Source organism: Eulemur rufifrons, chromosome 29 (assembly GCF_041146395.1).
Source record: "Eulemur rufifrons isolate Redbay chromosome 29, OSU_ERuf_1, whole genome shotgun sequence".
Lineage (NCBI taxonomy): Eukaryota > Metazoa > Chordata > Mammalia > Primates > Lemuridae > Eulemur > Eulemur rufifrons.
The window spans coordinates 87,136,521-87,159,672 of record NC_091011.1 but is presented as its reverse complement, the minus strand read 5'-3'; the positions used below and the strand labels follow the sequence as shown (position 1 = coordinate 87,159,672).

Sequence of the window (23,152 nt, the reverse complement as noted above, 5' to 3'; positions counted from 1 at the left end):
TTGGTTTACAACATTAGAAATATTTTTTTAGGATAAACTTCCTAAAGTGGGATTATTGAGCCAGAGGACATGCAAATTGTCTTTTAGACAAATGGCACTAGTTTATAGTCCTGTCAGCGTCCTGTGAGTTTGCTGGCCTTCTGCACCTTTGACCTGGGGCTTTAGGAGAAACAAAAAAACTTAAAATATCCTTCCCTCCTAGATTTCTACTTTCTAAGTAAGTATCTAGTAGTCTCTTATATTTTGCAGGTAAGGACACTGAGGACCTGGGGTTAAATAGCTTCCCCGCAGTAACACTCTGGAAGTGGCAGAGCTGGGATTCTGACTCTGGCAGTAGTTTGAGAACTGCTGCCCCACCCGCCATTGGGAAGACACAGCAAACCCCACAGGGCGAGGAGCTGAGGGAGAGGGCGGGGCGGAGAGAAGAGGGAGGCACTAACTGGGGCCGGAATCCTCTTGCCCCTAGAGCTCATCCGAAGGGAGAGGCAGAAGCCACACTGGTGATTCCTTTTGCAGTGTTCAATTCTTGTCTTCCTGCTCTGCTTTACACATCCTGAGTTCAGCCTTGGGAACTTTCTCCAGGAAGAGTCCAGACTCCCAGGTGCGGACCACCTGCTCCTGCTCCCTCCTCTGAGGCCCCGACCTCCACTGCCCCAGGTTCAAAATCACTGATCTTTCCTAAACTGTCTATGCCCTGCTCCTCCTGGCTGCCTCCTAAGCTAAAGTTCAATTTCTCATCCTGTCATCTCAAAAGCAATGGTTCTAATTTGATCATGGACAAGAATTACCCAAAGGACTTATTAAAAATGCACATCTCAGACAACCTAGAAATTTTTTTTTTTTTAAGAGACATGGTCTCACTGTGTCACCCTGGCTGGAGTACAGTGGCACGATCATAGCTCACTGCAGCCTTGAACTCCTGGGCTCATGATCCTCTCACCTCAGCCTCCTGAGTAGCTGGGACTACAGGTACAGCACACCACACCCAGCTAGATTTTCTTATTTTTTGTAGAGATGGGGTCTTGTTATGTTGTCCAGGTTGGTCTCAAACTCCTGGGCTCAAGCAATCCTCCTGCCTCAGCCTTCCAAAGTGCTGGGATTGCAGGCATGAGTCCCTGTGTCTGGCTCCCTAGGAAATTTGAACCTTAATGGGATATTCAGTATTAAGGAATTATTGTTGAATTGTAGGAGTGACCATGGTATTTTTTATGTGTGTGTGTGCGTGCGTCATAGGTAAGTATATGTGTGTGTATATATATATCCTTATCTTTTAGAGGTATATGCTGAAATATTTTGAAAGAGATAATATGATATATGATATATGGGATTTGCTTCCAAATAACCAGGGGTGGGAAGGGGAAGTGGGTGGGGTGTAGATGATACAAAATTCAACAGCTGTTGAAGCTGAGTGCTGTGTACATGAGGGTCCCCCATAAACTATTCTCCGTACTTTTGCAGATGTTTTCATTTTTCTATAGTAAAAGGTAGAGAAACAAAAAGCTCCCCTTCATTCTGGAGCTTTCACAGGCACCCCAAGTGGGTGCATGGGGGGATCTGCGCAGCCCCTTGGAGGGGCAGAAGCTCACTGATATAAAGGCAGGTGGCTGCAGGTGGCTGCCGCAGTCACCCTGAGCACGAGACACACATCCAATTGGGCTGCTCTGCCGCCCCTCATCCTCTGCCAAATAAACAGGAGTGACAAGAGTCCCCAGGAAGCCTTGGCTCTTTTTGCCTGGGCCGCATAGGAAGCTGAATTTTAGCCATTGGTATTTATAAGGATTCCGTCTATTTTCCTTTAAAGTGTTTTTGGATAATAGTTGTTGATAGGAGGGTGAGTGGGATATTTTTTTCTTTTCCAAAATTATTTTTTAACTTTAGCTCATTTTTCAATATAAAGGTGTGTTTTGGTTTGCTCAATAAATGCATTTGATTGTTGTCTATAGGGCCCTTCTAAGGCCTCGAGAAACCTTGGCCCCAACCCTCAGCTCTGCTGAGGGGCAAGTTACTTCCATTAGAAAATAAAGTCACTGCTTCCTGGTGGGGACCCAAGGTCAGGGCGGAGGGCACAGGTGCGGCGGCCGGGGGTTGAGCAGGCTGGCCGGTGGGGCAGGTTTGTCCTCGCCCACAACAGGTCTGTGTTGATACAACAGAGCTGCCTCCCGGCTGGCTCCGCTCTGTGGATGCCTGGGAGGAGAGGGAGCCCGGAGGCAGAGCTGCGGGGGTGGCGGGAGCGAGCAGGAGGGCAGGGAGGCCTCCTGCGGAGCCACCAGCCTCAGGCCACTTGCAAGTCACAACTGGCTGCTGAGACTGAGGGCTCCCTACTCCGTGCATCTTGGGCAGTGGGAGCCACTGCCTGCTCCAGACCCCCGCCCCGACCGGCTTGGACGCAGCTGGGGTAAGAAAGGTCTTTAGGCTGGACTTTGGGTCTGCATGAGGGAATGTCTTGTGTCTCTTATCTATGAACTCAGTGCCTTGGTCACCAGAGAGGACAGTAGGAAAGCTTTGGATTCATCCTGGTGTCAAGAGGAGCACATATAGGACCAGACAATGCACTTCTTGAGGGAGTCTCAGGGGGATGATATTTATCCTCTAGTCAATAAGTGGGGAGGTACATTTGGGGCACTTGCTTGTGGTCATATTGAACTAGACTGGCGCGGGAGTGGGAAACATGGTGTTTCCTAACCTCATGGATTTCACCGGCCAGTAGGGAACACAGACAGTGGTTAAACAAGTAACTGCAAGTGACTGCTATATAGGAGGGCGCCTTGCTCACGGGGTGCTGGCGCTGGGTGGGGAAGGCTTGTGGAGGAAGAGGATCCTTACCTGAGCCTGCAGGAAGGCGGAGGCATGTGGAATGTGGGATGGAGGGTGGGGAGGCAGACGCTGAGGCTCCAAACCCAGGGAAAGCTCCGGCCAAGTCTGTGAGGTGGGCAGGAGCAGAGGACAGACGCAGGGTCTCTGGAGAGCCGGGTGGGGACAGTTGGAGCCGGATCCTGCACCTGTTGTTGGCCTGCTCCGGGGCTTTAGACTTGGTCCTGTTGGAAACCGGATTCAGAGACTGGAACATCAGACAGGCACAGCATCTGGCATGTAACCGACACGCCATACGTTATAAACTGAAATCCACCCTGGAGGCTGATGGTTCTTCCAGAAGGTTGACTTGGGGGAAAACAATTCGGTTGCCAGCAGCAGGACCATCCTGGGGAATCTCTGATGAAAGTGGATTCTGTAGCCGTCCCTACCCCTGGTCTTCAATGCAGCCATTGAAAAGATCATCACTTTCTTCCAGCCCCTGGGAGGGGTCCTTCCTGCCATCTGTTCTAACTGACACTTGAGGCAGTTCCATAGGCAGTATGACTTTGGGAGTGGAGAAATGTTCAGGAGTCACAAACTGCCACACCTCACAGTGTGGAATGCATTTTATCTGCCTTGCTGGGTGGCCTCTGACGCATCTGGGCTCACTTCCCTGGCTGTGTAGCTCTGTAGGGACAGACGATGGCAATTGCTTTGAGCTCCACGGGGTTGGTTGCTCTTCTCTGTTTCCCAAACTTTGGACATGCATCTGTTAGAGCACGTTGGATATTTTACTATGCTTGAGTCTGCATGTCTGAGACCCCCTCTCAGGAGTGTGAGTCTTTGTCCTTTTTTCTTATCAGCAGTGTCAATTCATACTTAGGATTGTAGGGTGGAACTGTGTCTCACAGGTATGGTTTTGGCTGACCTAACTCACAGGGTCTACTCCCACCCCACACAGGCATATACAGGACATACAGATTTATTTTATTCTTGCTGCCTGCACAGGTTCCGTTGCATCAAGTTATTTAATCACCCCCCTATCGATGGATATCTAGGTTAGATCCATTTATTATAATTATTATACGCAATGTCGTAAGAAACATCCTTGTGCATCTATTTTTCCACACATGTCCACGGTTGTCTGGATAAATAGCAGTGGAGATCTTGGGTCATGGGTATGAGTAATATAAAATTTGATAGAAATTGACAAATTGCTCTCTGAAGAAGCTATAAAGAATTTGCACGTAAACTAGTAAGTGTATCAAAGGGCCTGCCTCCTCGTACCCTCCACAGCTTGAGTCTTTAATCATATTTTTAAATCTTTTGCCAATTTGATTGGATTTTTTTTCCTGTTAGATTTTAATTTAACTCAAAAAAATTTCATTCCAAGGTTTGCTCACATTTATCACCTTAAATATCTTTTTCTTTTTTTTTCCCTGCAGACCAAGGCTGGGCCAAGATGGCGTCTGTGTTTCGCAGTGAGGAGATGTGTTTGTCCCAGCTGTTTCTCCAGGTGGAGGCTGCGTACTGCTGTGTCGCTGAGCTCGGAGAACTTGGATTGGTTCAGTTCAAAGATGTAGGTACTGCATTCTTTGGAGATAAGGGGAAGGTTGGGGTGGGAGTAGATAAGTCTTTCACAATACTTCTTTGCAGTGAGCAAATCATTCTGTAGGGCAAGGAGCTCTGAGATGGGATGGATGGAATTCTGTAGTTCTAGTCCTTCTGGATAGGATTTGCAATGATGAGGGGTAAGTTATTTGCAAACATGTTCTCCCTCCCTCCATGACTGTGTCCTCTATAGGAATGGGTGTTTTTTGGGTTTTTTTTTTTTTTTTTTTTTTTTGAGACAGAATCTTGCTCTGTAGCCCCAGTAGAGTGTGGTGGTGTCATCATAGCTCACAGCAACCTCAAACGCCTGGGCTCAAGTGATCCTCCTGCCTCAGCCTCCTGAGTAGCTGGGACTATAGGCGTGTGCCACCACGCCCGGCTAATTTTTCTATTTTTAGTAGAGAGACCAGCTCTTGCTCAGGCTCGTCTCAAACTTCTGACCTCAAGGGATCCTCCCGCCTCCGCCTCCCAGAGTGCTAGGACTACAGGCATGAGCCACAGCACCCAGCCTGTAGAAATGTGTTAAAGCTCCCAATGCAATCGCTACATGTTAGATGTCATTGTTTCTTATTTCTTGTGCAGCGTCTTCAAATATTGGATATATCTAGTAGGCATGTGGATTAACAAACAGTGTTCTGAGGACAAAAAAAACCCTATTTTTCCTGACAAAGCAGACTGAGAACAATATATTCTGGAGTCCACAATTGGTTGTGAAACCCAGCATGGAATTCTGGAGTGACATTCTAGGGATAGCCGGTCTCGAGTGTGCTACTGGGGTATCCTTTCCCTGGGGCAGCTTAAATCCTCACCAAGCTCTTGCTGAGTCCAGTTTTGAAATTCAGTTATTCTTATTTATTCCCTCACCAAGATCAAGGTCAAAGCTCGGCTCCTGCAGGGGAGGATCGTGTCTTGTTTTCGCATCCCTAGTTCTTGGTGCAGGACCTGACGTGAAGCAGGTCCTCGATGACGTTTAATGGGCTTAGCTGAGGGTCAGAATTTTGGCTGACGACCCTGATGCAGGACATGGAGCTGTGCAGTTTTCAAGATCCAATCCTATGCATGACCTCACTGATTTCGAGGCTGTTTTGCATAGCCAAATGCAGCTGAAAATAAGGAAAACTTAGAAGTAGGAGGACTTTGTTTCTTCTAGAAGTGGGAGGGCAAGACTTGAGGCATTTGGGGGATTGCGTTTAAGAACACCGAGGTGTATTCTGCCTATAACTCACGGAAATATCTATTCCTAAGGTAATTCCAGCCACATTCTCCAGCATTCAAAAGATCATAAAATAACCAAAAGGACTGTGTTGGCAGCTGTTGCTACGAATGTATGCCTTGTGTTTTTCCCCTAGTTAAATGTGAATGTGAACAGCTTCCAAAGGAAATTTGTGAATGAAGTCAGAAGGTGTGAATCACTGGAAAGAATCCTCCGTAAGACAATTTTTTCGCTTACTGTCCAAATATGAACTGGCAAGGGGGTACATAGTTTGCAGGACTAATCAACGAACGTGTCGCTATTCGTAATACTTTTTCCGGTGATCCTGAAGGCAGGGGTTGGGGGAGGCTGGGGATGGGATCTAGGTCCCATGGCGGCTCCCAGGGCAATTTAGGCAGCTGAGCTGGATGGAAAGGCACCTGTCTGGCTTGACCTAATTTTTTGGTTATGAGAAAAGGCATTCACCTTGGTCTCTCTGGTGGGGTTTCATCCCTCAGGTTTTCTGGAAGACGAGATGCAAAATGAGATTGCAATTCAGTTGCCCGAGAAGTACCCACTGACCCCTCTCCCACGGGAGATGATTACCCTGGAGGTAAGTTCTTCTGCACGTTGCCCGCTAAGGACAGTCGTGGAGCCTGTCTCCTTGAGAGCGCTGAGAGCCACACGCAGATCCTTTACTGGTTGTTGAAAAGATGGGGGCGGGTTTGCGTGGCTGTCCACTTTTCCGTGTTACTACTGCAGGAAAACCCCCACGTGCAATAGAGCGACCCCCGCTAATCCAGGGAGAGTTGTTTTTCTTTCTCAACATAGCCCTAAGGGAGCTCTCCCCACTTTGAGGAGTGATTTCTTTTGTGGGCATAAGATTCTTACAGGCAGTGAGGTCAATCTCCTAGAGGAAAATATCTGGGATCTCGTCATATTAAAACCTGCATATTTGGGCCAGGCACAGTGGGGTGTGCGTATAGTCCCAGCTACTCGGGAGGCTGAGGTGGGAGGACTGCTCAAGCCCAGGAGTTTGAGTCCAGCCTGGGCAGCATAGCAAAACCTTGTCTCTAAATAAAAAAATAAATAATTTTAAAAACAATAAAATCTGAATTTTGGGGGAGAAAACTGTTAACCAATATAAATAGGGCCTCCCCTAAATCATGTTGAATTTGTCTTACCCTTAGTCTTGTGTAATAGTACCAGCCTGTTAGTTCAGCAGCCCTCCTACTCTCATCCCCTCAGCTGCCCTAACACCTGGACCTGCTCACGTGGACTATGACACGTCATTCTGGTGTAGGCTTTTGCCTTTATTTCCGAGTTGGGGGAGAAGTTGTCTAGGCTTCCCAGTTTTCTTCTTCACCATTCCACTCTCTTCTACCTCCACCAGATTAATTTCTGTCGTGGTATTGCTTTATCTCCCCACTCTCCTGCTCAAGAACGTGCAGTGGCTCCCCGCTCCCCTATGTCAGGCTCAACCTCCTCTTGGACCACCAAAGCCTACTGTCCCCAGCCCTGTCCTACGTTTCGAGTCCTCCACTCTCCTTGGGCTTGTCCCGAGCAGGTTGTTCTGTGCTGGTCTCATTGATTCTCAACTCCAAGCTTTTGCTTGTGCTGTGTCCCGCACCTGGGGTGCTTTTCCTGTACACCCATATGCTTCTAGTCTAACCCCAGATTCCCTTTAATTCCCATCTCTGCTACACGCTCTTCTCCGACTACGCGAAAGCACACAAATTCTAATTTCCCGGAATTTCCACTGGGCTTCTGATCACTGTCACATTTTCATAATTTATCTCTAATTCAATAGTTCTCAAGCTTCTTGGCCTCAGGCACCTTTATACTCTTAACCATAATTGAGGATCCCAAAAATCTTTATGTGGGTTATGTTTATTAATATTTACTGCATTAGGAATTAAAATGGAAAAAATGTAAAACATTTATTAATTCATTTGAAAATAATATCTCAATACATTTTAACATTTTTTAATGAAAAATGATTGTCTTTTCCAAGACAAAAAATTTTAGTGAGAAGAACAGTGCTGTTTGCAAATTTCTTAAGTGTGCGGCTTGATAGAAGACAGCTGTTTTCTCACGTCTACTTCCCCTTGGAATCTGTTGGCAATATGTTGTTTTCATTAAGTACAGGAAGATAATCCAGCCTTACACAGATATGTAGTCGGAAACAGGGGGAATATTTTAATGGCCTTTTCAAATAATTGTGACTATTCTTCTTTGATATTACAATGAAACTTGACAAGCGTGGAGCCTTTCTTGACTTTGTTAAACAGGTAACAAGTGTTTTTGTTTCCAGACTGCCTTGGTTATACGAGGGCTGCCTGGAGAGTATCCAGCCATTGTTAATACAATGAGAACGGTTACATGGCTGCTTAGTTTCCCTCCTGTGCTTCAGATAATACCTTTAAAAAGCAATTCATCCAACCGAGTTTAGTTGGGGCTGACTAGTTTAATTCTGTATTTTATTTTATTTTTAAATTTTTATTTATTTTTTTAAGACAGGGTGTCACTCTGTTGCCCGAGCTAGAGTACAGTGGTGTCATCGTAGCTCACTGCAGCCTCAAACTCCTTGGGCTCAAGCGATCCTCCTGCCTCAACCTCCTGAGTAGCTGGGACTACAGGCATGTGGCACCACACCTGGCTAATTTTTTTTTACTTTTTGTATAGACAGGGTCTTGCTATGTTGCTCAGGCTGGTCTTGAACTCCTGGCCTCAAGTTATTCTTCCATCTTGGCCTCCCAAAGTGCTAGGATTACAGGCGTGAGCCACCTCACCAGGCCCCATTCTGTATATTGTTAATATAAAGCTTTCTCTGACTATGCCAAAGCACACACATTTCAAGTTTCACCATTCTAAATTTAAAGTATTCAATTTTGTCTGATGTTAATAAGCTTTTTGGGGGGTAGAGCTAACACTGGAGTAGATATCCTTTTTATTGTTTATTTTTTATCTCTTTGGTAAGGATGTCTCTTAGATGGAATAAAAAATATCTAACATGGTAATCTCTCTTTTGACAGGTGACCTTAATCCATTTCCATTTACTGTGATTACTGATTTACTGGCTTTTAGGTTACCATTTGCTTTGTTCTTGTCCTCCCTTTCCTGCCTTTCTGTAATACCTGCCAAGCCTTCTCCCTTACCCCCCTTGGTTTGAAAGCTGTAAATCACAGTTACGCTTAGCATTCCAAGACACATACTTGAAAACCTGCCGCTAAGTCAATGGTCATCCATTTGTGGACTGTATGTCTTTTTTTTTTCCCCAATAGCCTTTAAGGTTTTGTCTTTGTTCTATAATTTTACTACAGTATGTTTAAATATAGATTTGTTATTGTTTTTATTAAATATTGAAGTTATATCATAGTATTTTTTAAAAACATGTTTAAAGTATAAAAAATAATAATCAGCAACCATCAAGTGCCTGTCATCTTGTGTAGAATGAAAGATACCCACAGTGATGCTTGTAAAGTCCTCCTCCATCCTCCATCCCCCTCCCCCCTCCCCTCTTCCCTTTGAGATAACTACTATCCTGAATTTTGTATTTTCTTTATTTCTTCATAGTTTTAGCACACAGTTGTTCTTCTAAATATCACATTGTTTAGCTTTACATATTTAAAAATTTCATCTAAATGGACCCATGTTGTTTATTCTTCTGCTACTTGCTATATCCTTTCAACATTTTATTTTTTAAGGCTCCGTATTGTTTCATGTTTCTGAAATTAATTCATTTCCACTGCTATGTAGTGTTCTTTTTACTGACTATAACACCTTTTATCCATTGTATTATTAATGGACATTTGAATAAGTGTTCTTTCATATAAGTCTTGTTCAGACTACTCCATAAAAATAATTTCACCCAATGTGATTTTGTGTTCTGACTGTTGATTCTGTTGGCGATTTTTCTTATCATATGTTTCTTTATGAGCCTCATTCTTTTTGCACGCTATTTTGGAAGGGAGATTGGTTTGCCGTTTGTTTGCCTTCCTGTGCTCTGTGCTCAGCCTCCTCTGTGTAGTCTTTTTCACCTGCTTGTTCCTGGCTCTCCAGCCCAGCTTGGGACTGGTAGTGGTTTGGAGGTGATCCTAGGTTTTAAATTTTATCCATCATTGTCATGTGTTTGGGGCAGAAGGAATCTTCAACGTGTAATTTACCGTCCTCCCTTTTTAGTGTTTTAAACGTTAAATGGGGAGGAATTTGCCAAAATGCCTTGACTTCCCATGAAGCTGCCTTCCACTCCCGGACAATGGTTCCTCATCCTCTCCATCCATGATGGAGCTCCAGGGGGCGTGTGTAGACGGCTCTAGCTTAGGCTCCACAATCATGGTGTCTGTTACGGAACAAGCCACTCGACTTAAGCTATATTATGTTGTAGTGAATACTTTTTCAGTTACCTGTTGCAGTTGACGTATATTAGGAATGTCATAGCACTTCCTGCCTTTCTGCCTGCCTTACTTTCCTTTTCCTTCCTGCACAGACTGTTCTAGAAAAACTGGAAGGAGAGTTACAGGAAGCCAACCAGAACCAGCAGGCTTTGAAAAAAAGCTTCCAGGAACTGACGGAACTCAAATACCTCCTGAAGAAAACCCAGGACTTCTTTGAGGTCATTATTTGGGGATTGTTTATTAAAGGGCCCTTTCCTCAGAGCCTCCAACTTTCATTTTAAAAACTGGCTGGTTTGGAATATGAATAAATCACTCGGTGTTCTGTGGCTAGCCCTTTGGTGGGGGGCAGTGAGGAAAGTATTTTGGGTGGAATAACTGTAATGCTGGTTCAACTGAAAGCAAAAATATCATGGTGCTCGTTTAAAAATATGTGCTCAAAATGGCCCAGACAGAAGTCGTCAGAACAAAGTAGAACAGTTAGTTTGAGCAGATTTAGAGTTTTGGTAAGAAGAGGTTGGGGAAGGTTTTTGACCTAAGGAGGAGCACTGTGCTTTCTGAATCCTGTTAACTGTGGAAAATTAAAGTTTCACTAAAAGCAGACAAAACCTTGAGGTGTGGGGTGGTGCTTTTGAAGCTGCTCTAAATATATTTGAATGAAAATAGTGGTGCTTTGATTTTCAGACGGAAACCAATTTAGCTGATGATTTCTTTACTGAAGATACTTCTGGTCTCCTGGAGTTGAGAGCTGTGCCTGCTTACATGACCGGAAAGTTGGGGTTAGTGTAACTCAGTAGTCAGAGAGTTGTGTGTAGATGGGTCCCTGGTCCTGGCACCTGAGAGAGTTCCCTGAGTGAGTGAATGGATGGATGGATGAACAGCCACCAAAATGGAAACTGTTTCCCCTGAATGTGAGGCCCCTACAGAGGAATAAACCCAAGTGTAACCTCATCAGGTTGGTGGAGTTGGAGGCAGCGTTAACTTCTTGTTAGTGGTGACACTAACATTCTTGAGCCTGAAGAGTGCAATGTTGATGTTGCTCCCACAGGGGAAGGACGTGGCGATAATTGTTTAGATGGGTTTTCATAACTCTTCCCTGGCCTTGGAACAAGGCTATGGGGATATATGTTTTTTCTTTACTTTTAAAATACTATTTTGATGATAAAATGCATTTGGAGTTTGAATTTTTAAGTAATTAGAAATGGGGTCCTACAGTTCTGATACCTTGCAAAAAAGATAAAGAAAAAAAAAAAAAAAAAAGAAAGAAATGGGGTAATTATGCAATCAAGTCACCCCCAAGAAGCAGTAATATGATGTTTACACCCAGGAAAATGTGTGGTGATTCATTCAGTGTCTACGTGAAACAGGTGAATTACAAAGCATTTCTGAAAGTAGTGAGTTTGGGATTTATAATTTTTTATTCAATGGATAGTTGAGGGCCTGCTATTTGAGGCTCTAGGCATTGAATTTGAATGGGAAAGAAAACATGTTTATTGAAGATGGGTGATTAGAAGGTAATACAGGATCAGTGTACATTTAAAATCATAAACGAATGAAAGTCACAACTCTGAGGCTAATATGAGAAGTTTGGGTCAGCAATTATTTATGTACCTGGATAATGGGAAAAATAGAGATGCATAGACATCAACATATATGTTTCCCTCTTAGGACATTAATTTTTTTTTTTGGTAAAAATGCAGAGGGACCATTGTTGAACATTTCCTCCCATTAGCTACGGTGCTATAATGAGTGATCTATCACATTTTTAATTGCCAATAGTGAATATATAGCATTGGGATGATTCAGGACATTTCAAAATATCGAAGGAAACAGAAGGTCAAAGTTACCTGGGGCGAGTTGGGGCTGGGACGTGGGGTGGGACCCTGTCGGTAGAGCTGGGTCAAGATCCTCCTGCTCACAGCGTGCTGGTCCTTCACTTCCTGGTGCGTCTTCGCGTCCTGCGGGGCCTCTCTCTGCACCCCCGTCCCCGTCCTCAGTAATGTCTTCCCTTCTTGCTGCCCAGCTTCACGGCCGGCGTGATAAACAGGGAGAGGATGGCTTCCTTTGAGCGGCTGCTGTGGCGAGTCTGCCGAGGAAACATCTACCTGAAGTTCAGTGAGATGGACACACCCCTGGAGGATCCGGTCACGGTGGGAATCTCAGGCTACGGGAAAACTTCCTCCGAAATCCCCCATAGCCTCACCGGAAGGGTTTCCTTCTCTCAAAACATGGAGTCTTTAGTTCGATGAAGCCAAAATCTATTTCCTTTCTTTCTCCTTTCTTTTCTTCCTTTTCCTTTTTTTCTTTTTAAAAATATGTTTGAAAGGTCAGTTCAAGAACTGATTCTTGTGAACACCTCATGATTGGTTCATTCCTCCAAGAAACTTAGCCGTGATTGTTTCTAGACGCTTAGCTGTAGGACTACCACACCAGTTCTTCGTCGCAAAGAACTAAGAACTGACTTGGGTCAGCTTCTCAGGCTTCAGGATGCACATGAGCATAGAAGTCGCCCAGGGATCTTGTTAGAATGCAACATTTGATTCAGTGGGCCTGAGGTCCCGCAGTTCTGACAGCCTCCCAGATGACGCCGATGATAAACTTGCCAACAGACCACACACTTCAAACAGGGACTTCAAGGGGCCCCTTCCCTGAGCGCCACACTTTCAGTGCTGTGAATTCCATAGGGTGTTGCTTTGTCAGCCTTTCAGTTAGTACTTAAATCCACCTAAATCCACTTACTCTTTAATTCCAAGAAGCTGGGCTTGTTTCTGAGAGCCTATAATCTTTTCCACATTAGAAGCTAAAAAAATTAATTTTAAGTTTTATTTGGTGAACTTCTTCACAGTTAAAAATACATGAAATTTAAAATAAGAAGAAAGCTTATTAAAAAAACACAAAACCCCTCTCGGTATCATCTCTAAAACCACTCTAACATCTTTATTCTTATTTTTCCTGTTGTACTACTTTTTCTCTATAGCCATAGACAGGTATGATTTTATATGACCATAGTATATATGGAAATGATTTTTTTCTTGCTCTTTATTTCAGATAATATAAGATTTTCCCCATATTACCATGTATCCTTTATAAAGATTATTTTAAAATTTGACAGTAAATCATCACTTTTCGTAATCCTGTTTTGCCATGTCATGGTCAGGGTGGTGGAGAAAGTATAAAGGAAGTATCTGGAAAAAGATGAGCATTGGCATCAAAGGTCACCAAATGGATATCATGACATCAGAACAGATTCCTGTTCTGATCAGGAGACAAGAAAACCTAAGAGATTCAGAAAGAACCAGGGTGGATTCCATGAGTGAAGGAAGCTTTGGAAATAATGTAAAACAGCAGCTCTGAAAATCCTACCCCTGCCCTGCTCCCAGGAGCAGCTGCCAAAGGGGTGATTCATTTTGATATTATTGTAATGGATGCCTGCTGTTCCCATTGAGTTTGATGTGACATTATCTATTTTTGGATACTTTATTTCCAATTTTGCTCCAGAATATAGACACCTTGATGAGCATCTTTATGCATGTGGATTTTTATTTTCTTTTGACTTATTTCCATAATAAACGAATTCAAGGAAAATAGCACTGCTGGCTTAAAGGGTGTGAGCATTTTTACGACACCTGATGGGTCCTGATGAATGATTTTCCAGTGACTTTTCTGATTCTAGTGTCCTGAATGGCATGTGATGAAACCATTGGGTTTGTCATAGCTTTTCCGACAATGGGTTTTGTAATTTTACCTTCACCCCCTCCAACAATGTGAAAGGACACATTGTTTGGTGCATATTTCTTCACTTACAGTAAGAGTGGGACGTTTTCATGCATGCTTGTGGAACATACAATCTCCCTTTCTTATGAATTGTCCAACTTGAATTTGAAAAATGCAATTTAAACGTCATTCTTATGGGCATACTGTGAGCAAATGTGTGAGTCAAAAATTAAGACATGGCTTTACCTTTGCTAAATATCAAACACCCACTCATGCCTGAAATGTCGATGTGGGGATTAACTCTGGTGTGACAACTCGCCTGTCAGCTGTTTTTGTTTTGAGCCTTAAACTATCCTCTTCTGGATGTTTCCTTGTTTATTATCATATCTTTTAAGTATAGGGCTTAGCGCCGAATACAAAGTTCAGCTGTGGTCCCACCAGTGTAGGGGAATAATGAGGCTGTCACCTGAGGCTGCCCCGACCTCTGAGATCCTGGACAGCTTTGTCTGCAACTATGAGCTCTGGACTTAGATGAGCTGGGGAAAGTTGAAGTTTTCCAATGTTATTTTATTTTATTTTATTTTTATTTTTAAAAGGGGTGGAAGGGGGAGGGGGCCGAAGTTTCCCAATTTTAAATTCCTAAATTTTGTAAGCCTGAGGACAGGACTTCATATTTCTCTCTATTATGTTCTAACCAGAAAGAAAAACTTTTCTTTTTTAATTTGTTCTGATTTTCAGAAAGAAGAAATTAAGAAGAATATATTCATTATATTTTATCAAGGAGAGCAGCTCAGGCAGAAAATCAAGAAGATCTGTGATGGGTAAGAGAGACAGTGGATGGCTCTTTCGTCAGTGGGTCGGGTCAGAATGAGGTAGAGACACGCAATGCAAACAACACGCGATTGGGGCTTCTTTAAGGTGGGTTAGGGCTTTAGAGTAACTGTCTGCATTTGATAGGACGATGTTAGAAATGCAACTGACTTTTAATAGTTGTGAGAATATGGACAGAGAGAACTTGAATAAGCACAATTTAGAGGTAACTAAAAGCAGACATGTTAACCATTCCAGTTTCTTCCCTCTCACACTCCATCAGCTACTAAGCCGGGCCAACTGCATGGCTAAGTTGTTTCTGGTTTTACACAATCATGTTCCATGCAGCCCCTTAGGAGCAGAAATTAGTACAGAGGACGTTAATAGATTCTGGAAGGAAGACGGGGCAAGTCAAGCCTACAGTCGTATTTACATAACAGCCCACAGGTTTTATGGTTTGAATGAAGCTCATTCACTAACAGAACTGCAGCTTCAGTTCACAGCGCCAGTGATGTGCTGGCGAATCCTGTGACTGGGAATCAGTTTCCGATCACCAAAGAGGCAGTTCTTCTAGGAAAGGGTGGCCATCTAGCCAAAGTCACCAAATGATGGCTTAGCAGAAAAGGGGGTGCCTTGTAGCAATAACCCATGTGTGTCCTTTGGAACGTATCAAACACAGGTTTCGGGCCACCGTATACCCTTGCCCAGAGCCTGCGGCAGAGCGCAGAGACATGTTGGCTGGCGTCAACGTGAGGCTGGAAGATTTAATCACTGTAAGTGAGAGGTTCGGGCGCTTGATCTGATGGGGGCTGTAGGTGGGCCGCCGCTGCCGTTTCCATTTCAGTCCTGTCCCCGGGAGGCTGGGAAGCCGGCTGGTATGCTAGCTACGCCCTTCTGGCTGTGGCTGTGGGAGATTTCACAATTGCAAAACTGTTCGATAAGCTAGCGGTGATGATTCTGCATGTCAGGAATGCTTCGAGTTGACCACAGCCCTCGTCAGCCTCAGGTGGCCACCCCAATCTGATAAAAGGTGCCTTTTATTGCCATCCTCGGCCTAGACCGAATTTATGACACAACTAACCAGCCAATTTAGTTGAACAACCAGTTTGACTGATTCTTTTCCCACTGAATCGCCCGGTTGTTTAAGCCGAATGATTAATTCTGTAAAAACAGTGAGTCTAGTTTCATCATGTGAACATCTTCATTTCCTTTGTAAAGCCCGTCAGCATCCAGGGTGACACTCGGCACTTTCACGGTCAGGACACTTTCTTCAATCACAGCAGCTTTAAGAGTAGCCACTGAAATGAGCCGGGCCTCGGGCAGACGGCAAACTCTCAGCGCCGTCCAGTAGAACTTTCTGTCATGACGACGTGTTGTGTAGCCTGCACCGTCCAGCATCCTCGTCACAAGCCACATGTGGCTGTTGAGCACTTGAAACAGGGCTGGTGCCACCGAGGAACTGAATTTTTATTTAATTTTAGTAGCTGCATTTGGCTGCTGTATAAGTCAGCAGTTATGTATCCTCAACGAGTGTGTTTAGAGATTAGGGTGTGTGTGTGTGTGTGTGTGTGTGAGTGTGAGCACGTACGCATGTATGTGTGTTTCAAAACCCCTAGGCTAGCAGACAATGTTATCGTCCCACAAAATCTGTGTTTAATTTCTGTAATCCTCTCTATTCCTTCTTTGTCACTTGTCAAGAAGACTGTTTCCCTAAGCAGTTACCTAGAGGTCCTTCTTCCCAGACACTCCTTGCTAGATTTTATGAGAACGTCACAGAGAATGGAGAAGCAAGGCTGCTAAACTACGCGCACCGTTAGCAGGCCTTGGGTGGCTCTCGTATTGGGGGCTTAGGGGGGTGAAGTCATGCAGCTGCCCAGGGGCGACTTCTCTCCTTCAGTTCGATCCCTGCCAAGGGTAAGTCTTCGGTGCCGTCTGATGTTGAGGAGTGTATTTGGGCAGCACTCTTACCTGACGGATAACAGGAGCAGGCTGGGGGCCTGGGCCACGTACAGCCAGGAGGCAGGTGACCCAGCGACCAGGAGGGTCAGGAGACCATTTTCAAAGTTTAGAGGCTTCTTCCCCTTTTTTATGCCTGTATTCAGTCCAGGTCTGTCAGCAGGTGTTTCTTTCCTCACGGGGGTTCAGGGTATTTTTGGAGGGGTGAGCTTTGTTTCAGGGTTCTGAGTGTTGCATCTGTGCTGAGGTGGCTTTGTCTCCTGGAAGTCCCCACGCCAGGGTTGGAAATCCTCAGGCCACGTTGCATCATACTGCTAAGTGACACGTGGTGTTGGGCTGATGTTAATCTTACAGCCACAATATCTCTCTCATAGCACACTACAGTAGCCACATGTGGGGTTACTAAAGCAGATTACCCTGTTTATTGTAGCATCAAAACATAAAAACTAATTCCATTAAGTAAATTCCACATGGGCCAAATCATCCATTCATTCCTTTACTCATTAATTCACTTGTCATTTACTGGAGAGATTATGTATGTAAATCATTTGTTAGGGCTGCGGTGACAAATTAGTACCAACTGCGGGGCCTAAAACAACAGAAGTTTGTTCCCTCACGTCCTGGAGGCTGGACGACCTGCTCAGGGTGTCGGCAGAGCCAAGCTCCCTTAGGGAGGAGCCTTCCCTGCGTCTTCCTAGCTCTGGCGGTCCTTGGCTTACAGATGTGTCACTCCCACCTCTGCCTCCATTGTCACATGGGGTTCCTCCTTGTGTGCCTCAATGTCCAGATTTCCTGTCAGGGCCCTGTTGGATCAGGCCCCCCTGATATTCCAGTATGGCCTCATCTTGACTTGATACATCTAAGTCCCTTTTTCCAAGTAAGGCCTTATTCACTGGTGTCGGGGCTTAGGTTTTCAACATACCGTTTCTGAGGACACAATTCAGTCCATAACAATTGGACTATGAGGAATTTAGAAGGAAAGGAAGATACAGTCTTTGCCTTCGGGTTTTAACCTCCAGCAGGGGAGATCAACTGCTCCTGCGAGTTGGGGCCAGGCGAGAGCCGCGGGCCAGAGGGGCAGCCAGAGCAGGGGAAGCTACTGTGGCCGATGGGCCCCATTTCTGCAACACTGTCAGATGCCTCCGTGAATGGTCCTTGTTCTTCCGTGTGTTGTTTTTGCCTAGGTCATAACACAAACGGAGTCTCACCGCCAGCGCCTGCTGCAGGAAGCAGCTGCCAACTGGCACTCCTGGGTCATCAAGGTGCAGAAGATGAAGGCCATTTACCACGTCCTGAACATGTGCAACATCGATGTCACCCAGCAGTGCGTCATCGCCGAGATCTGGTTCCCAGTCGCAGACACCGGACGCATCAAGAAGGCTTTAGAGCAAGGCATGGTGCGTGGCGGGGGCGCTGCGGAGGTCAGACGAGTCCGCTCCGCTTGGGCTCGGGAAGGGCGTCGGCCTCCTACGTTACGTGAACTTTGCAAGTGACTTGGTGGTAGGATTGTCTCCATCTCTGTGTCTCCAGTTCTTAACCCAGTGCTAGGACACATAAAAGAAACTGCTTTTTGTTTTTTCAGTGACAAACACTCAATATTTCTTTGATCTTTAACGAGTGCATATTGAGGGCGAATGTGCCTGTCACGCTGCTAGACTAGAGGTACCATCTGTTTTCTCAGGGAGGTTACAGTCTAGCTGGAAAGACATAACCGAGTCTATAAGGGCAGCCCAGATGTGTAGATTGCTCTGTGTGCCAGCAGCTGTGCTACGCACTAGGTACCCGACTCAGTTCTCCCAGCTCTCTTCGTTCACCTCCTGGACAGTCCCTGTGCATCAGGAATGCATCTCGGGCCACAGTGGCAGCCCAAAGCCCTGCCCTGATAGACTTTCTGGACAGGGACACAGACGCAGGTCCAGGGCTAATGTGATTGCAGGCGGTGATGAGCCGTGGGCAGGAAATCAAACGGGGTGGTAGGGGAAGGGGTGGGGAGCGGGACTTGTTCTGATCGCTTATTCACCCCACTGATGAAGGAGGGAGCCCCCGCCCTAAAGAGTACAGGATGGCAGAACACATTACACCTGGCACTGGACCGATGAGGTGGGCAGCTGCTTCTTAGTCACGTGAACTCAGGGCCCAGGGGAGGAAGACGTCACACGCCACGCAGGGTGACACGGGATGTGCTCGGGACCCTGCCTAAGAGCAAAGTGAGCCAGCAGGGCCTGTTGGAGGCCGGCTTTGTAGTGACAACGGGGTGGGTGCCCTTTACTTCCTCCAGGAGGAGGTGATTAGCTTCTTGGAATAATTTCACGGGGTGGCAGGGTGGTGTTTGATAGGGGAACAAGCTGGGTGGCATATCTGGGGACAGCTGGGGAACTCATGGTGTCCGTTGCCAGAGAAGGCCCCTCTGAACAGCTGGCACTGATGCCATGGGAAGATCGGGCAGGGCAGGGCGGGAGGAAGAGCTTCAGGCTGAGGGATCTGAAGGGAACGGCTGTGAGGTGGGCACAGACCAGGAGGTAGGAGTATCTTTATCCCCCTTGCACAGGTGCGGAAACAGAGGCACGGAGAGTAGAAGTAACTTGGCTATGGTCCTGCAGCTGGGAGGCAGGATTTGAATGCAGAAAGTGTCCCTTTAGCCCCCTACACTCCCGTGTCTCCACATCACGGTTCAAAAGCTACCTAAATGGAGCACTTTAAGAAGAGCATTTCCCCAGACTGGGCAGGGCAGGGTGCGTCCTGGAGGAGGTGATGCATGAGCCGAACCGTGGAAGAGTGGTCAGTGAGCAGGTGAAGCGAGGTGGGGACGGGGGCTCCCGAAGGCTGGCGGAGGAGTGAGGCTGAGACTCGTGAGGGTGGTGGCCGTGGGGACAGGAAGAAGACGGGTTTAGAAGGAAGAGCTGGCACGCTTTGGCCGGTGACTGATTGGATCGGGAGAAGGGACAAATGCGATGATTCCAGAGTTTTAGGAATTGCGGGAAGGGAGCTCTGTAAAAGGCGGTGGGGCTGGGGGGCCCGGCTTTGCGTCAAGTTGATGAATTCAGCTTTAGGCTCCTGGATTTTGTGGCATTGGTGAGACACTGGAGTTTGAAAGCCTAAGAGGGAAATTAGGGGAAAAATGGACATTTGGGAAAGGGTCAGGGCTGTTTGGAAGATAGGAACGAATGAGGAAAGTGGATTTGCTCTTGAGAGAGAAACGGGAGAGAAAGGGACGCGTCGAGGGCCTAGAGCTGCGTCATCACACGCGCATGTGCAGCAGCAGGAGGGTGGAAATCGCCGGAGAAGCAGGAGCAACTTTGTTCTCTTGACAGCTCCCCTGTAAGATGGATTAGACGAGCACTGGGAAGGAATTAAGTCTTTGCACATGAGCTCATGAGTCCCAGGCAGGTCAAAATGCCCTGAGTAAGTGACAGCAGAAGCTGGGACTGTGCTTCCTGTGCCATCGCCCTGCTCCCTTCCTTACATTTCTGTCACATGTTCTTTTTGCAGGAACTAAGTGGCTCTTCCATGGCGCCCATCATGACCACAGTGCAATCCAAGACAGCCCCTCCCACGTTCAACAGGACCAATAAATTCACAGCTGGCTTCCAGAACATCGTGGATGCCTACGGCGTAGGCAGCTACCGGGAGATGAACCCAGGTAAAGAAGATCTGATGCGTCGCACAGCGGGGCAGCTTAAAAGTGAAAACTGGGTAAGATACTCCCCTGAGGTGACCTAGGAGGTGAATTTGGTAAAACTGTGACATTCGTGCAATCTTACTTGGTTTCCTGATATCCTGTGTTGTCTTCTATAAATGCCAATTAGTGAAAGACTTGTTCTTTATCTTCGCCTGTTCTCCCTTAAACTGCAACCTCTTCGGACAACTGAAGTCAGTTCTTTTTTTTTTTGATGGCATCAGCCTAGCTCACTGCAACCTCAAACTCCTGGGCTCAAGCAATTCTCCTGCCTCAGCCTCCCGAGTAGCTGGGACTACAGGTGTGCACCATGCCCGGCTAATTCTTCTATTTTTAGTAGAGACGGGGTCTCGCTCTTGCTCAGGCTGGTCTCAGTCTCCTGAGCTCAAGCGATTCTCCTGCCTTGGCCTCCCAGAGTGCTAGGATTACAGGCCTGAGTAATCCTAGCCTGAAGTCAGTTCTTTTTTTTTTTTCTTTTTTCCCTACTAAAAAGACACAGGGTCTCACTATATTGCCCAGGCTGGTCTTGAACCCCTAGCCTGAAGTGACTCTCCCGCCTAAGGCTCCCAAAGAGCTGGGATTGCAGGCATGAGCCTGAAGTCAGTTCTTGTGTGCTTCAGCAATTCAATGAGAGTCATGGCTTAGCATCTTCACGGTGTTGTGGTTTCTACGTGGGAGTCATGTGCTATTCTTCTCCAGCCTGAGTCCTGTCTAACTTGCGACCCGTAATGTAGGGGCCTTGTGGGTTGAGGGTCCCTGGGAGTAAACTGCTGGTGCTGTGTGGTGCCGTCAGTGGTGGGGAAACTGGCAAACGATGGTGGTGGAAAGAGTATAGAAAGCACCACTTACAAACTCCATCAAACGTTGTGATTTGGGACAAGTCACTTAACCTCTCTAAAACTCAGCACATCTGTGAAGCGGGGAATGAGAATGGCTTGTGTGGGGGAGCTGAGCGTGTGTCAAGGAAACGGGTGCAGATCTGCGGTGGGCCTCAGGCTGTCGTGGGTGTCACCTCCACAGCCCCCTACACCATCATCACCTTCCCCTTCCTGTTCGCGGTGATGTTCGGGGACTGCGGGCACGGCACGGTGATGCTGCTGGCGGCCCTGTGGATGGTTCTCAACGAGAGACGGCTGCTCTCCCAGAAGTCGGACAACGAGGTGGGTGTCATGCACTGTCTCGGCTCTTGTCCTTGACGCAGAATATAAAGTTGGTATGTGGTTCTCACCACGGAAACAACATGTTTTTATGAAAAATAAGGAAAAAAAGGAAAGTAAGAGAAAACCCCCCAAATTTAACAAAACTCCTGGCTGAAGCTAATGTCTTAGGGTGGTTTGGTGCAGTTCCTTTTAGTATTTTTGGTTTTTGTCCATGCCTTGATAAGGCAATGATTGTTTTTCTAACACTGATTTTTTTTCTTCCCTCTGATTATAAAAGCAATACATAGGCACGTAAAAATTAGGAAAATACAACAATTTAACCACCTAGAGAAAAATCACAATTAATGTTTTTGAACATCTTTTCAAGTTTTTTGTGCTTATATGCAAATATATAACTTCCAAAAATTGGCATCAAATAACATATTATTTGTAGCCTCGTCTTTTTACTTAAAATAGCATGAATATTTATTGATGGCAGAAAAGCCTGGGATTAGTGTTTCCCTGAAACACTGAGAAACCCTCCCTCTTACACTGGAAGTTTCTCCACCTTCCACGAGGTCCCTTCGCAGAGTGTCGTGAAGGTTGGGACAACACAAGAGTCTGCCCGGGCTCAAAGGTTTTCAGTTGATCCAAGTTAATCACTTTGTGTTCATGGTAATACGTTTTATAAAATGGAAACATGCTTTAGCTGTGTTCTGAGTTTAAGCATATCAGTCATCTTTTATTACAGGTTGAATTAATTAGAGTTAGTTCAATGACGTCAAGGTCAGTGGGCAAAATCAACCTGTGCCGATACAGTTTTCTGTGAGCAGCTTAGCAGGCGTGGCCTCTGTGGCAGGCGTTTAGTCTCAGTGACACTTGCGCAGCTCTTAGAGGGATCGTGGAACGCAGCATCCGGTGTTAGGAGGGGGCGAGAAAGCACTTTACTCTTCTCGGCAGACGTAGTCAGAGACTCCACTTGATAACAAGACCCCAGATGAACGTAGATTGGACTCACCATAAATGTAGCAGCACGTGAGGCGGCTCAGTGCTTGGCTCCTGGGAGCACCAGGGACAGCAGCCACCTGCTCTCAAGTCCCTTCCTTAGCAGGTGGGGCCTCAGCTCACGCTTCAGTTCATTTCCTAACCCCAGGCTGAGTGAAGGAACAGGAGGCTTATATGTCTTTGTTTCCACAATGACAAATACCAGTCTAGGCCTTGTCTGCTTCACCTGTGTAAGTTAAAAACAACAACAACGACAACAACAACAACAATCAGGGTGTGTGTGCTCTTCCTGTCTGGATTATTAACATCTGCCTTGGGCACATGGCCCACTGACAGTTGTCCTCTCTGTCTCCCCGAGGCCAGATTTGGAACACCTTCTTCCATGGGCGCTATCTCATCCTTCTTATGGGCATCTTCTCCATCTACACTGGCTTGATCTACAACGACTGCTTCTCCAAGTCTTTCAACATCTTTGGCTCTTCTTGGAGTGTCCAGCCTATGTTCAGAAATGGCACATGGAAGTAAGTTTGCAAAGGTGGCTCACTTTCTGGCCATCCAGGTGGCCTCAGTGATTGTTTTCATGGTGGCTCTGCTCAGAAGTGCACCTGCAAATTCAACAAATACTTCAGTTTTATCTACTAAATGCAGGACCTTGTGCCACTTCTTCGGTTTCTGTGCTGGTAACTATAACACATAGAAATAGTTTCTAAGATTTCAGCTCAGTTGGCTCAATTGGTATGGTGGCTCACACCTGTAGTCCCAGCTACTTGGGAGGCTGAGGGAGGAGTATCCCTTGAGCCCAGGAGTTCAAGTCCAGCCTGGGCAACATAGCAAGACCCCACATCTTTAAAAAATTGGCTCA

At 46.0% G+C, this 23,152-nt stretch overlaps 1 protein-coding gene across 1 annotated transcript in view; it reads left to right on the top strand.

Moving 5' to 3' along the window:
• Nucleotides 1-4,238: 4,238 nt before the first annotated feature.
• Nucleotides 4,239-23,152, top strand: part of ATP6V0A4 (ATPase H+ transporting V0 subunit a4) — a 41,789-nt gene continuing 22,875 nt past the window's right edge. The window contains exons 1-12 of the mRNA XM_069462112.1: nucleotides 4,239-4,372; nucleotides 5,754-5,832; nucleotides 6,115-6,209; nucleotides 10,086-10,211; nucleotides 10,675-10,769; nucleotides 12,014-12,140; nucleotides 14,443-14,525; nucleotides 15,194-15,287; nucleotides 17,655-17,867; nucleotides 19,960-20,110; nucleotides 21,167-21,306; nucleotides 22,654-22,811. Of these exons, the coding sequence (XP_069318213.1) occupies nucleotides 4,256-4,372; nucleotides 5,754-5,832; nucleotides 6,115-6,209; nucleotides 10,086-10,211; nucleotides 10,675-10,769; nucleotides 12,014-12,140; nucleotides 14,443-14,525; nucleotides 15,194-15,287; nucleotides 17,655-17,867; nucleotides 19,960-20,110; nucleotides 21,167-21,306; nucleotides 22,654-22,811 (1,478 nt within the window). The 5' untranslated portion in view covers nucleotides 4,239-4,255. The remainder of the gene's footprint in view (nucleotides 4,373-5,753; nucleotides 5,833-6,114; nucleotides 6,210-10,085; nucleotides 10,212-10,674; nucleotides 10,770-12,013; nucleotides 12,141-14,442; nucleotides 14,526-15,193; nucleotides 15,288-17,654; nucleotides 17,868-19,959; nucleotides 20,111-21,166; nucleotides 21,307-22,653; nucleotides 22,812-23,152) is intronic.